The sequence below is a fragment of the Sorex araneus genome, chromosome X (assembly GCF_027595985.1).
Source record: "Sorex araneus isolate mSorAra2 chromosome X, mSorAra2.pri, whole genome shotgun sequence".
NCBI lineage: Eukaryota > Metazoa > Chordata > Mammalia > Eulipotyphla > Soricidae > Sorex > Sorex araneus.
The window spans coordinates 56,473,295-56,486,419 of NC_073313.1; the positions used below are offsets into that span (position 1 = coordinate 56,473,295).

General features: G+C 43.7%; 1 protein-coding gene across 7 annotated transcripts in view; it reads right to left on the reverse strand.

Moving 5' to 3' along the window:
• Positions 1-5,701, reverse strand: part of PHF8 (PHD finger protein 8) — a 128,097-nt gene extending 122,396 nt beyond the window's left edge. For 2 of the 7 annotated variants that reach the window (XM_004606476.2, XM_055122168.1), the window contains exons 1-2: positions 5,221-5,349; positions 3,866-4,040 (exon numbers count right to left, since the gene is read on the reverse strand). In XM_004606476.2, coding sequence (XP_004606533.1) covers positions 3,866-3,963 — 98 coding nt within the window. In that variant the 5' untranslated portion in view covers positions 3,964-4,040; positions 5,221-5,349. Of the gene's footprint in view, positions 1-3,865; positions 4,041-5,203; positions 5,350-5,561 lie in introns of those variants that run through there. The other 5 variants (XM_055122172.1, XM_055122173.1, XM_055122169.1 and 2 more) reach the window with 5 other exon arrangements.
• Positions 5,702-13,125: the final 7,424 nt, after the last annotated feature.

Consider the following 13,125-nt stretch of genomic DNA (forward strand, 5'->3'; position numbering starts at 1 on the left):
GCCTCGGTGGTATTCCTTTTAAATTTCAAGTGTCAGTGCAAAAAAGTTCACCACAATTTTTTTAAAAGCAACACCTATACATTTCTCATTATCCAGCCATGGAAGGAAAGACCAAATATAACACATAAATGATAGAATATCAGAAATCAGATTCAGATGAATATTTAAGAAATTGACAAAATAGTCACATTATAATGGAATAGGAGTCATTTTATAAAACATTATTTATGACAAAATCCTATGCAATTAAAATGTATACTCACATTCTATGCTAAACAGGGGGTAATGAAAGGAAGTATTTAATAACAGATTGTGCTGGACAGTAGAAAAATAAGTAATTTTTATTTTCATCATGGGCTGGAGCGATAGCACAGTGGTAGGGCGTTCGCCTTGCACACAGCCAACCCGTGTTCAATACCTCCGCCCCTCTCGGAGAGCCCAGCAAGCTACTCGTGGTGAATACGATATGCCAAAAACAGTAAGAAGAAGTCTCACGATGAGAGACATTACTGGTGCCTGCTCAAGCAAATCGATGAGCAATGGGATGACAGTGACAGTGATTTTCATCATTATTCTTTTTTCTGTACAATGAGCATACTCAGGTACTTAATTAGGAAAATGTAAAACATTTAAAGAAGAAATATGTAACTTTGAGGTTTGGATGGAGATTAAAAGAACAATTTGGGGGTATGGTGACGCCATCAGTTCAACCTATACCTGTGGGGTGAGTGCATCAGCAGCCTGATGGTGCCTTCAGACTTCCTGATACCCCAAAACTGCCGCTGTACCTTTGGCCGGACCCCAACAACTTGGGACCAAGTTTACCAAGAAATTAAATGGCCAAAGTTAGGTATGTGGGAGACACACCCACAAACCACCTCAGGCTCAGCAATATAAGTTCAACACAGGCAGGAGAAGGGTTGGAACGGGGGTGGCAGGGGCGCCAATACTAGGGATTTTGGTGGTGGAAAATGTGCACTGGTGAAGGGATGGGTGTTTGATAATTGTATGACTGAAGCTCAAACATGAAAGCTTTGTAACTGTATCTCACAATGAATAAAAAAGGGGGAAAATAATAACAAAACAATAAAATAAAATTAACATTCATAATAGAATTTTTTTTAAAAAAGTAATGTGGAGGTCAGTCACCGTCCAAATACCACGGCTGCTTCTCCTGAAAGGGAGCATAAGATGAGGCCCCCATAACCATAACACCGGACTCTGTGCCAGGCTGTTTCACATGGGGAACCCCAGAGGGGGGAATGATAGCCCTCCCCACCAGAAGGGATCCAGTCCCGGCAGCCAAAAACGCCACAACCCAACCACCACCACGCTCAAGGCCGTTCCCCATACACTTGGGCTGAGACTCACATATGAGTAAACATTTTCCTGGACCACGCGGCTGCTTTTGCAGGCACGCGACAGACACATCATAAAACACTCCCTACTCATTCTTCATAATTACCACACACATTTGATGAGGTTCAGATGGTAGGTAACAAATCATAGAGGGAAATAATATATATATATGCATACATATATTTTTTCAGATATAAATCACTAAAGTTCACATCACCCAAACTTAATCAACATGTTAGTGATATCCTATAGGAAGTCTTAATGGCTCCTGCCAAAATAGAACAATATTCACACTGTTTCCTATATGGACACTTTTTTGTAAGCATTTTCAGCAGTTCTTCATAACAGACAATACGAAATATACTATTTTGGTTGTATTTTGCGACAGGGATTGGGGCTTGGGATGGAAACATCCCGAATTTTGGTGGTGGGAAGGTGTAATGGTGGCGGGATTGGTGTTTGAATATTGAATGTAATCAAACATTGTGAACTAACTTATAAAATTAATTTTTTTAAAAAGTAATGTGGAGTTCATGCCCAATTCAATCAGCTTAATCAATAGCTGAATAAATAGCAGTGCTCCTACATTTAAAATAATAATAAAAAATAAAAGAACAATTTATGGAAATTCCCTATCATGGGTTCTCGAACTCAGTATTCAGGAAGTATTCATTCCCATGGCCAGTTCCCAAATTCATTCCTGCTTCCAATTCTCTGGATCATAGGGAAGAGTTAAATTTTCAGGTTTGAACTTACACAAAACTACATGCTTCTCATAGGAACCATAGCAAAGGTCATAGCTGGGTTTTTTTTGTGTGTGTGTGCTTTTGAAAAGACTTGATCATCTCTTCTTTCTATAATGTACTCAGCATCTATTATACATTTAACAACTGAACTAGGTTTAGGAAATTAAAAAAAGAGAAAGATGACATCTCAACACTCAGATAAGTAGCTCTGGCTAGTGAGAGCTGCAAACATCTAAAATGATATGATGGAAGAATTACTATCAATAAGGATGTATACAAACTATAATTGGATCCAGAGGAAGGAGGCCTTTTACAGAGGAGATAACCTGTGTTATGTGAAAGGGACATTAATGAAAGAGCATATGCAAAGACAAAGAGACATAAAGGGGAGTAAATTTTCCCAGAACTATACACTAGTTTAGTCTTGCTGGGGTATAAAGAACAAGAGAGGAGGAGTGGTGGGAAATGAATCCGAATCAGTAGATCACAAAAGTCTTGTCTGTCACACAAAGAAAACCGGATTTTATTCTGTAGTAGAATCACCAAAAGAATTTTAAGCAGAGGAGTGACTTGATCAGCACTAACAAATATACCAAGAACCCTGAAAGAAATCTTACTTTCAGAGGAACGGGAAAAGCACCTCCCTATAGGTCTATCCTCTTTCAAATAACATGAGGCAGTAAACAGAACACTGCACCAAGCACACATTAAATACTCAATAGAAATTAGCTGAATCTAAATTTGGATGTACTACATAGAGCAGTCCCCTTCAATGAACAGAATTATAGCAGTACTAAAACCTCCACTTTAGTCTTGGGTGTGATAATAGTAAAAGCTCCTTAGAAGGGACTAAAGACAACTAAAAATTCTAAAATATAACATGCCAACAGAAGCAGAGCATCATATAGTATTTTGCTATACTCCAGTTCACAAATCCCTCTCGTGATTTTTGTTCCAAAACTTGGCTTTAAATCCTAATAATGGATAATACAATTATATTCCACACTCTAACCTCTGTAATCCTGGGTGACAGGTATGGGGAATTCATTAGTCGTTCTACTCCCGTTATTTTACCCAATGTCTCTTCTGCTTAATTCAACTTAGTTGAATCATTCTTCAGATAAATACCATATAAATACTTTGTAAATCACAGTGAATTTAAAAATTAAATTTAAAGGGTATTGTACAAATAATACAATTGCATTTCTGCCTCCATTTACTGAGTGCATGAGAATGCTTTCAACCATCAGAAAGGAAGTATTAGATATATGAAGGCTAGAGAGACAAAGCAACTTCCCCAAGGTCCCTTGGATAATAAGTTGCAAAACCACAGCTCATGTATCTTAAAATTGCAGTAGTGGGTGGGAGAGATAGTTCAGCGGGTAAGGTGCTTGCTTGCCCTGTATGAGGCTGACCCAGGTTGGAGCACCACCAAGAATAATTCCTGAGTGCAGAGAGAGGAGTAACCCCGCAGCACCACCGATTATGACCCAAAAAACAAACCCCAAAATGCTGTAGTATCTCCCCCCTAAAGCGAAATAAAAGTGTCAGAATTTAAAAAGTCACTTTATTTATGGCTGGAAAGAAAGGTTTAAATTGTCCCCAAAAAGAAATATATATGGTCTACAAAGATTAAAGAACCTGGTGGTGGGAAATGGGTTGAAGTTCACTTTCAGAAAGAGAACCTAAAACAGTTAAGGTGAAGGTCCCAGAGAAGACCTGGCCACTGCCCCCTATCCAGTCTGGTATGATCCCCTTACCTGCCGTGAAACCAGTCTTGGCACATGTCACACTCGATCATGAAACGTGTCACATCATACGGGAGCCGGCAGAGGCAGTACACTGGCACTGAGGCCATCTTCACCCGGTCTTTCGGCGTTCTGCTACCGGCCAGGGTCCAGGTCAAGAGAAGCTGGGGGCGGCAAGCGACGAAGGCTAGGTACAAACAACACTTTTCACCTAATGAATGAAATCCCCCAGCTACCAAACCCTCTGCATTAATGCGGAGATAACGCTCTGGGATGCAACACAGCTGGTGAGGCGGTAGGGGGCAATCGTAGAAAGTCCACCGGCTTTCAGAATTTCTTTAACAAATAAAGAAAGGCGCTCTGCTGCGAAGGCGGTTTTTTTTCTTGCTTGCTCGCTTGCTCGTTTGCCTGCTTTCTACCTTGCTTTTTTATCTCCCTACCTCCTTTGGCCCCCAGTTAAGTGAGAACTTCAGCCGGGTTTCAGGGGACAATCTGACGCCTTCTCAGGAAGAATCTTGAGTTGGAGACGGCGCCCTCTCCTACCTCACAATCTCACTCCCAGAGCTTTAATTATGACGCTCGTCATGCCTTAAACCCTGAGCTGAGGGACATCCGCAAAAAAAGATCCTACTCTCGGCCCTCAAACAAGGCCAGCGAGGGAGAGAAGAGACAGAGCGACACCGAGAGAGAGGAGGGGGGAGGTAGAGAGAGAGGGAGAGGGAGGGAGGGGGAGACAGAGCGAGAGCGAGAGGGGTAAAGGGAGAGGGGGAGAGAGATGGATGGGGTCCCTGCAAGTCGACTCCGACGCCTCGAGAATGATCTGGACGCCGTCAGGACCGCGGCAGGCACGACGGAGCGCACAACTCCAAACACAGTTGTGGGCTCGCCTTCTCGGAGTTTAAATGTCTTTCCTCGCTCAAAAAAAAAAAAAAAAACCCTTCACTCCAGCCGGTCCGGCCCCGCTGGTCCCCGGCTCACTCCCCCGCCCCCACTACAACTGAGATCAATCGACATAAATTTCCAAAGTGATCAGCCCGTCCTCTACTCCAAACATGACAAGTGTCCTCGTCACACCTCCAAAACTGAACGGGGATCTGCGCGAACCCCCCTGAACGGGCGACGATCGCTCTGCGTTACGGCAACTCCACAAGAATGTCTCGCCACAGCTCGGTCAAGACATAAGTGCCCCCCAGAGCCCCCCCACCAAGGGACGCGAAAGCCCCTCCCCGCCCCCACCCCCCGACCTCCGAGACTGACAGGATGGCCGTCACGGAGCCTCGCGCTGTCACGGAGAATCACCCCCGTGCCCCCCAAACTTAATCCCTCCGCGCCTCCCAGACTGACAGGCACCTTCTCACGCCCCAAACCTGACAAGAATGTCTTCCGTCCCGAGCCCCGCGGCCAGCTCTCCGCACTGCTCGGCCGCGAGGATCCTTCAGCCCCGCCGAGCTCGCTCCCAGCGCGGCGCCGGCGGCCCGGCTCGCTCCGGCGCGGCTCCGGGCTTAGTCCGGCGGCGGCTCGCACGGCAGTTCCGGGCACGAGCGGCGACGCGCGCGCCGAATTCTGGGATCTTCACGGCGCTGCCGCGAACCTTCCTCGCCGGCCCCGCGAGCCGCCCGCTGGGGGGGAGAGGCCCCGTTCGCCCGGCGGGGCTCCTGGGCGGCTTGAACCCGGACTCGGCCCCGGGCCGGCTGGGGAGAAGGCCTACCGGAGACCTGGGCCCGGGCCTAGTCCCGCGGCATCCTGGGGCAGCGCGCAGGCGGCGTCCTCGCCGGGTCCGCGACGGAGGCTCGGGCGAAGCAGCGAAGACTAGAATGACCCTGCGGCCAAATCGGATCAAGATGGTCCCGAAAAGTCTCCGGGCGAGCCCAGGGGCGGCGGTAGGCAATCCCAGTAGTCAATAAAGTTTATTCAAAACAACGAGGAAGTTGGCGCGTACGAGGGGAGGGGAGAGCGGGGTAAACAGCTACCATATTAAGAGTGGCGGCGCTGCCGGGGAGAGGCCACCCGGCCGCCATCTTCTGAGGGCCGGGCAAGCGAGGTAACCGCGGCAAAGGCGGGGAAGGAAGGGCTGCCGGCTTCCTAGTGACGCCATCTGGGGCGGAGAGCCGCCTTGAGAAAGAGGGGCGGCACCCAGTTACCTCCAGGCCCTCGTCTCCGGGAGGGACCAATGGACGCCGGGGAGCCGGAGCCGAGGGGCGGGGAAGCAGCCATCTTAGGCACGGCAGGCGCTTGGTTCCATTTTGAATGAGGCCGAGCGCCGTGTCGGTGCCGTGGCCCTATCCCCGCGAGGAATGACAAGGCATGAGAACCCCACCCACGGACTACTACACTCACTCCGGGGACAGGCAAAGGGAAGGGGGCAGGGGCGCCAGATAGTCGGAGGAACTCACGGTCCTCCTAAGGACAGTTGCGCAGGGCTGCCCTCTCCCACCAGCTCTGCCTCCCAGTTTGCCCCCGACAATGGCAATTGTTAGTGTGCCCAAGGGACGACCCTGCCTTAGGGAAATTTAGGGACTTCGCTTCCCGAGCCAAGACGGGAACGCTGCGCCTTCTACTTCTGAGTTCTAGCCTGAGCCTTCAGGTGCAGTTCTTCCTTCAGTTGTCTGCTTCACAGCTGCCGCTGCCCTTGTTTTTCCTGGAGCCTACTCGATTCCTTTCAATTCGATGGATTTACTTGCTCAAATATCGTGAGCCTGCGGGAGGAGTACTACAGAAATGCTTGGCAGAACTGACCATAACAAGCACTTCGCTTAGTGATACTGCTTCAAGATGGCACTGCTTTTCCTCTCCAGATGTTCTAGAATAGTCTCTTGAAATTACTCTATCACTTCCTTAAAGAGCCCTACCACTTTTTAAAAAAACAGACTGTGGAGGGGGTCAGAGAGATAGTAGTCAACTCAGGTTCGATCCCTGGCACTACACATGGCCCTGAGCATCACCAGGAGTTAGTTATTCATTAATGCAGAGCCAGGAGTGAGCCTGAGCACTGCTGGGTGTGGTCCAACACACAAAAATAAAATGTGTATGAGAACACACATTTCTAAGTGACGGTGCATTAAGCTCTAGGGATGTGATGCTACAACAAGACTCTGCTGTTATAAACGGCCAGTGTAGGGCCCTTACAAGGTCACGAATAAGCAGTTGGAGAACATCTATTAACCTCTTGCAAAGTATAAAATGAATCTAAGAAAGTGCTTCAGAATTGACACTTGGAGGATAAATTCCACAAAATTAACAAACAAAAAATAGGATCAATATGTACAAAAATGCAGAGGTACATTGTGAACGTTTACACAAAAGTTGAATAATATATATTTTAACTTTTATTAGTGAATAAAAGTTGAATAATATATTTTATCTATTATTTCCAAGCAATAAAGTTTTTGAAGTGAAGCAACGGGGTCATATTTCTGCCTTAAAGAAAACTCTAAGCAAAAAAAAAAATGGGGCTGGAACGATAGTACAACAGGTAGGGTATTTGCCTTGCACGCTGCCGACCCGGGTTGGATTCTCAGCATCCCATATGGTCCCCTGAGCACTGCCAGGAGTAATTCCTGAGTGCTCAGCCAGGAGTAACCCCTGGGCATTGCTGGGTGTGACCCAAAAGGCAAAAACAAGAAAAAAAGAAAAAGATCTAGGAGGACATGCACTTTTATAGTTTGTGAAGTGGGATTTATCTGAGAAAAAAACATATTTGTGAACACAAAATTAAGTTCAAAAGTAAAATATTTCTAGAAACCATTCCTACACCTGGGTATATAAATGAAAGCAATTAAAAAACCACATATAAATGTCTCACTAAAGTCAAACTTAATGTATCTCCCAGATCAACATCCACACACTTAGCTTGTTCTCAAAAATGTCTGAAGCAGCTCCAACACCTAATACAAGGGAACTTGTGACCACTAAAACTCTCTATGGATTGGGAGACTGACTCACATCCAAAGGAACAAAAGCAACAGCTGTTGGAGAGGATGTGGAGAAAAAGGGACCCTCCTACACTGCTGGTGGGAATGCTGACTGGTTTAGCCCTTTTGGAAAACAATATGGTTGCTTCTCAAAATTAGAAATTGACCTCCCATTTGACCCAGCAATACCACTTCTGGGAATATATCCCGAAGAGGCAAAAAAGTATAGTCGAAATGACCTGTATGTTCATTGCAGCACTGTGTACAATAGCCAGAATCTGGGAAAAAAAACTGAATGCCTGAGAACAGATGACTGCTTAAAGAAACTTTGGTGCATCTACACAATGAAATATTATGCAGCTGTCAGAAAGGATGAAGTCATGAACTTTGCATATAAGTGGAACAACATGGAAAGTATCATGCTAAGTGAAATGAGTCAGAGAGATAGACATAGAAAAATTGCACTCATCTGCAGAATATAAAATAACAGAATGGGAGGCTAACTCCCAAGAATAGTAGCAATAAGTACCAGGAGATTTGCTCCATGGCTTGGAAGCCAGCCTCACATGCTGGAGGAAAAGGCACCTCAGATAGAGAAGAGAACACCAACTAAAGTGTGGTGGAGGATCCGCTCAGGATGGGAGAGGCGGGTTGAAAGCAGGCTATAGATTGAAAATGATATCCACCCAATATCTCCATTGCAAACCGCAACACCCAAAAGAAGAGAGAGAACAGAAGGGAATGCCCTGTCACAAGGGCGGGGTGGGGTGGGGGGACAAGATGGGGGGGGTAGGAGGGATCCTGGGGTCATCGGTGGAGGAGAATGGGCACTGATGGAGGGATGGGTACTCAAGTATTGTATGACTGTATCACAAGCATGAAACTCTGCAACTGTACCCTCACGGTGACTCATTAATAATAATAAAAAAAACTGTGGATTGGGACAGCAGTTTAAACCAATTGTGCTTTAATTGTATTTTGAAAAATTTATTAAATATAGTTATGTTTTGTTATATGACCATATTACAAGTAACAGACTCTGTACTTAAGCTTTCTTAGCTCCACAGGGATTAAAGAAGGTAGTAGTCTTGTTTGGCAGGCAAAATATATATTTAAGTAGGAAAGACAGCCAGGGAGATGGCTCAATAAGCTAGAGTGCATGCTTTGCATGCCAAAGCCCCAGGTTTAATCCCCGATACCTATGGACTCTAAACCAGGAGCAGCCCTTGAGCACCACCTGATGAGGCCCAAAAATCAAAACCAAAATAAATGTGAAAGATAGAAAAAAATAGCATGACTCTACAAAAGAATGGCGCCTAAATTCATGAAGTCTATGATAAAAGAAAAGGGAGGGAAGAGTTTTTTGCATTAGTTCTTCAAAAAGATAAAGCCTGACCAACAGAGGTACTAAAAGTTCACATAAGTGGGATGGATATTTTGGAGGTTGAATGGAGCGTGAGATTCGAAAATAGTAGGTGAAAGAGTGAAAACAGTTCATTTTTAGGTTGGGTATAGAAGTAGATGTTGGTGCCATTGACTGAACAGAGAATACATAGCCAATATTTCCTCCTAAGAAGGAAAAGGTGTACAAAGCAGGAAGAAGAGACCAAGTAAAAAATTTAAGTAAGCCGTGTTTGGAACGTTAATCCATTCACCCAAAATACATTCATTCTTGAGCATCTACTATGTTCCAGGAACTGTGCTACATGCTAAGAATATAGTAGTAACCCTGAGAAGATCCTGGCCTTTTACTTGGGCAGAGGTACACAAACTTACTTGGTTTACTGCCTCCATTTTATAAAAATAGTTATTCAGTGACTTCCTAGAAATCTACCTTCTTGAAGTGAAGAAGCATAAACATATATCATTCCCAACTATGACGATAGCATACCCCTCTCCCTCTGCACACACACATACTTTGAAAAACACTCTACTATGTGTTCAGTCAATAATAAAATACAATTCCATTTATATATATCTATATCTATATATATAGATATAGATATATATTGAGCTCTTACAATACACCAGAAGTAAAGAAAATAGACACTGTCTTTGTCTACTTGTGAAACATATTCCATCAAGGGACACAAACAATAAAGTGAGTCAAGTTTGAGATTGTGGTGGTGAGTGCTATGAGGAAAATAAAACAAAATATGGCATAGAAAAAGATTTAGATAGAAGGTAATCTATGGTTAGAATAGTCACAGGCTTTTGGGAGGTGATACATAAGCTGAGACCTGAATAACAAGAACTTGCAATGGACAGGACAGTAGAAATAAACATCCATACGTGCAATATCATAGTGGGAGCAATAATACAGTGGGTAGGCTGCTTGCTTGCATGTGGTTGACCTGGATTCAATCTTCGGCTTCGTATATGGTCACTGGACTCCCTCCATGCGTGATCCTGAGCACATAGCCAGGAGTAAGCCCTGAGCATTGCCAGGATGTACCAAAAACTTTTTTAGCATTATTTTATTTTATTTATTTATTTATTTATTTATTTATTTTTTAATTAGTGAATCACCATGAGGGTACAATTACAGATTTACACATTTTCGTGCTTGTGTTTCCCTCACACAATGTTCAAGAACCCATCCCTCCACCAGTGCCCATTCTCTACCACCAATAAACCCAGTATTCCTCCCACCTCCCAATCCCATCTCCCCCCACCCCACCTTGCCTCTGTGGCAGGGTATTCCCTTTTGTTCTCTCTCTCCAATTGGGTGTTGTGGTTTGCAATAGGGGTATTGAGTGGCCATTATGTTCAGTCTCTAGTCTACTTTCAGCAAGCATCTCCCTTCCCGCACGTGGTCTCCAACCACATTTTACTTGGTGTTCCCTTCTCTATCTGAGCTGCCTTTCCCCCCCAGCATGTGAGGCCAGCTTCCAATCCATGAAGCCAACCTCCTGGGTGTACCAAAAACTTTTTTAAAATGTACATAAATAGTGGTGAGGCTTGTTCAATGCAACCTCTCAAGCATACCTCCTGAGCATTAAAGTCAGACTAAGTAAGGAACAGGTAGGGATTGGGGTGAAGTCTTAGACGTGAATATGAGACCGTGTTTGTGTCCTTAAATGGTTTCAGTCTAATGTGGGAAGACAGTAGAATGAACAATGACAAGGTTTAGAAAGATCAAGTTCTCAGGGCCCTCTAGAGCGTTATGTTTGGGAACAGATGGAGGTGAGTTCAACTCATATATTCCGTAGGTGTGTCAGGAAGGGCTTCTTCACAGGAGAAGAATTTTGACCCAGATATTTGGTACCAACAAGTAGCCCTAACGGTTCCTCATGTTCTTGAGAGGTATTCTGGAGTGCTAGACCATAATGTAAAAGTCAGAACTGACAGAGGGTTCTGACTATTAGACCCAACTTCAAGACAATTATAAATGCTGACAAAGGAACTTATAGCATTGCCAATGATGGGAGGCAGCCACCTACTGCCCTGGAAATATGTACTCCAATCTAGTGCATAATCTAAACTGGCTGCCCTGACTTACAAACATTCCTCTTCTATACAACCTCCACTTAACACTATTTATTTATTTATTTATTTATTTATTTGAATTTATTTATTTTATTTTTCACATTTTTAATTAAAGCAAAGTTTTAATTAAAGCAAAGTTGTTCATAGTTGAGTTCATAGTTGAGTTTTAGACATACAATATTGCAGCACCACTTTCACCACCAGTGTCAACTTCCCTCTACCAATGTTCCCAGGTTCCGTTCCATATGCCCCTGCTTCTCCATAGCCTACCCTTTAGACAGGCATCTTTCTAAATATGGCTTTAAAATTTGGGTTTCTTATTACGTTGTCATTTGGTAATAGTTCTTGTATTCTTGATAAATTTTTTGCAAACATTTTTACTTTTTTGGAGGCAGGGTGAGTGGGCCTTTTGAGTCACACCCAGTGATGCTCAGGGGTTACTTCTGGCTCTGAAGTCAGGAATTACTCTTGTTGGTGCTCTGGGGACCATATGGGATGCCCAGGATCGAACCCGGGTCAGCCACGTACAAGACAAACACCCTACCCGCTGTACTATCATTCTGGCTGCAACCGGTTTTTGTTGTTGTTGTTGTTGTTGTTGTTGTTTTGTGTTTACTGATGCACAAAAGCTTTTTAACTTGATAAGTTTAATTTATTCACTTTTTGTTGCTTTGCTGTCATATCTAGAATAATAAAAGCCCATTATCGAGTTCAATGTCAAAAAAAGTAAAATAAAATAAAATAAAATTTGGGTTTCTTGATTTCAGTGTTGTTCACTCTGTGGTTTGGACATTTGGCTCTATCATTCCTTAACATCACCTTTGTACATGTGCCTGTCCTGACTCCTTTTGCTTTTCATCTTCCTCTTCTCCCTCTCCATCTCCACTTCACACTCACTCCTCCACATTTGTTTTTAAAAACAAAAGCAGTAGTGAATACATTCCCATTATAAATAGTTAAACACTGAGGCTGAAGATCCCGAACTCACCATACAGTTCCTGTTTATCTCCCCAGACGGAGCCTTAGTGCACTCTTTTCTGATGTCACTGCATATATGTACAGATAACAGATTTTTTTAAATTATGAGTACTATAAAATAGATGAGGAAAACAAGGATAAGAGAAAAATTCCATGCAGAATAACAGATTTGCTCCAAAACAGATGTGAAAGTGTAAGGACAGTGTAAAAGAGAGTGTGGGGCAGAGAGAAAGTAATGACAAATAACATTATCTGAGAATTTTCTGTATGCTTAATGCTGTTCTAAGATCTTTGCATGCATTGAATGAATCTTTACAGCAACAACCCTATGAGGTAGATATTAGTGTGATCCCCATTTTTATGAATGAGGAAACTGAGTTTATAAAAATAGAAACTTTAAATCACTTGCTCAAGGATACATAGCTAGTGGGTATCTAAGCTGGAGTTCCTGGCAAGACAGGTCCAAGCTCCCTGAGACCACTGATGTGAATTAACAGCAACTGGGACACTAATAGGGAAAAATAATTAACAGTTCTTTGCTTCATTTTAATCCCAGGAAAAAAACAGGCTTTATACTCACTTGGAATAAAAATGAACAGGATGTTCCCCAAGTATTATAAACTAGAAAACTAAGTACACAACTTCATTCTCCCAAGGCTATTGCTTCTTCTCCTATTTCTGCCTTCTCATTCATAATAAATTTATCTTTGAACATGTTACTTCTTAGTCCAATTTGATGGTAAAGCATAGAGATGAAAGAGATACATTGGGTGGCAGTACATACAGCTTGTGGGTACAGCAGTGGAGTTTGGGTCCAGAACCTGATATGGAAAATGCAGTTAGGACACACAAGGCCCTGGAGGGGGATCTTTGGGCTAGTGATGATGATGGCAT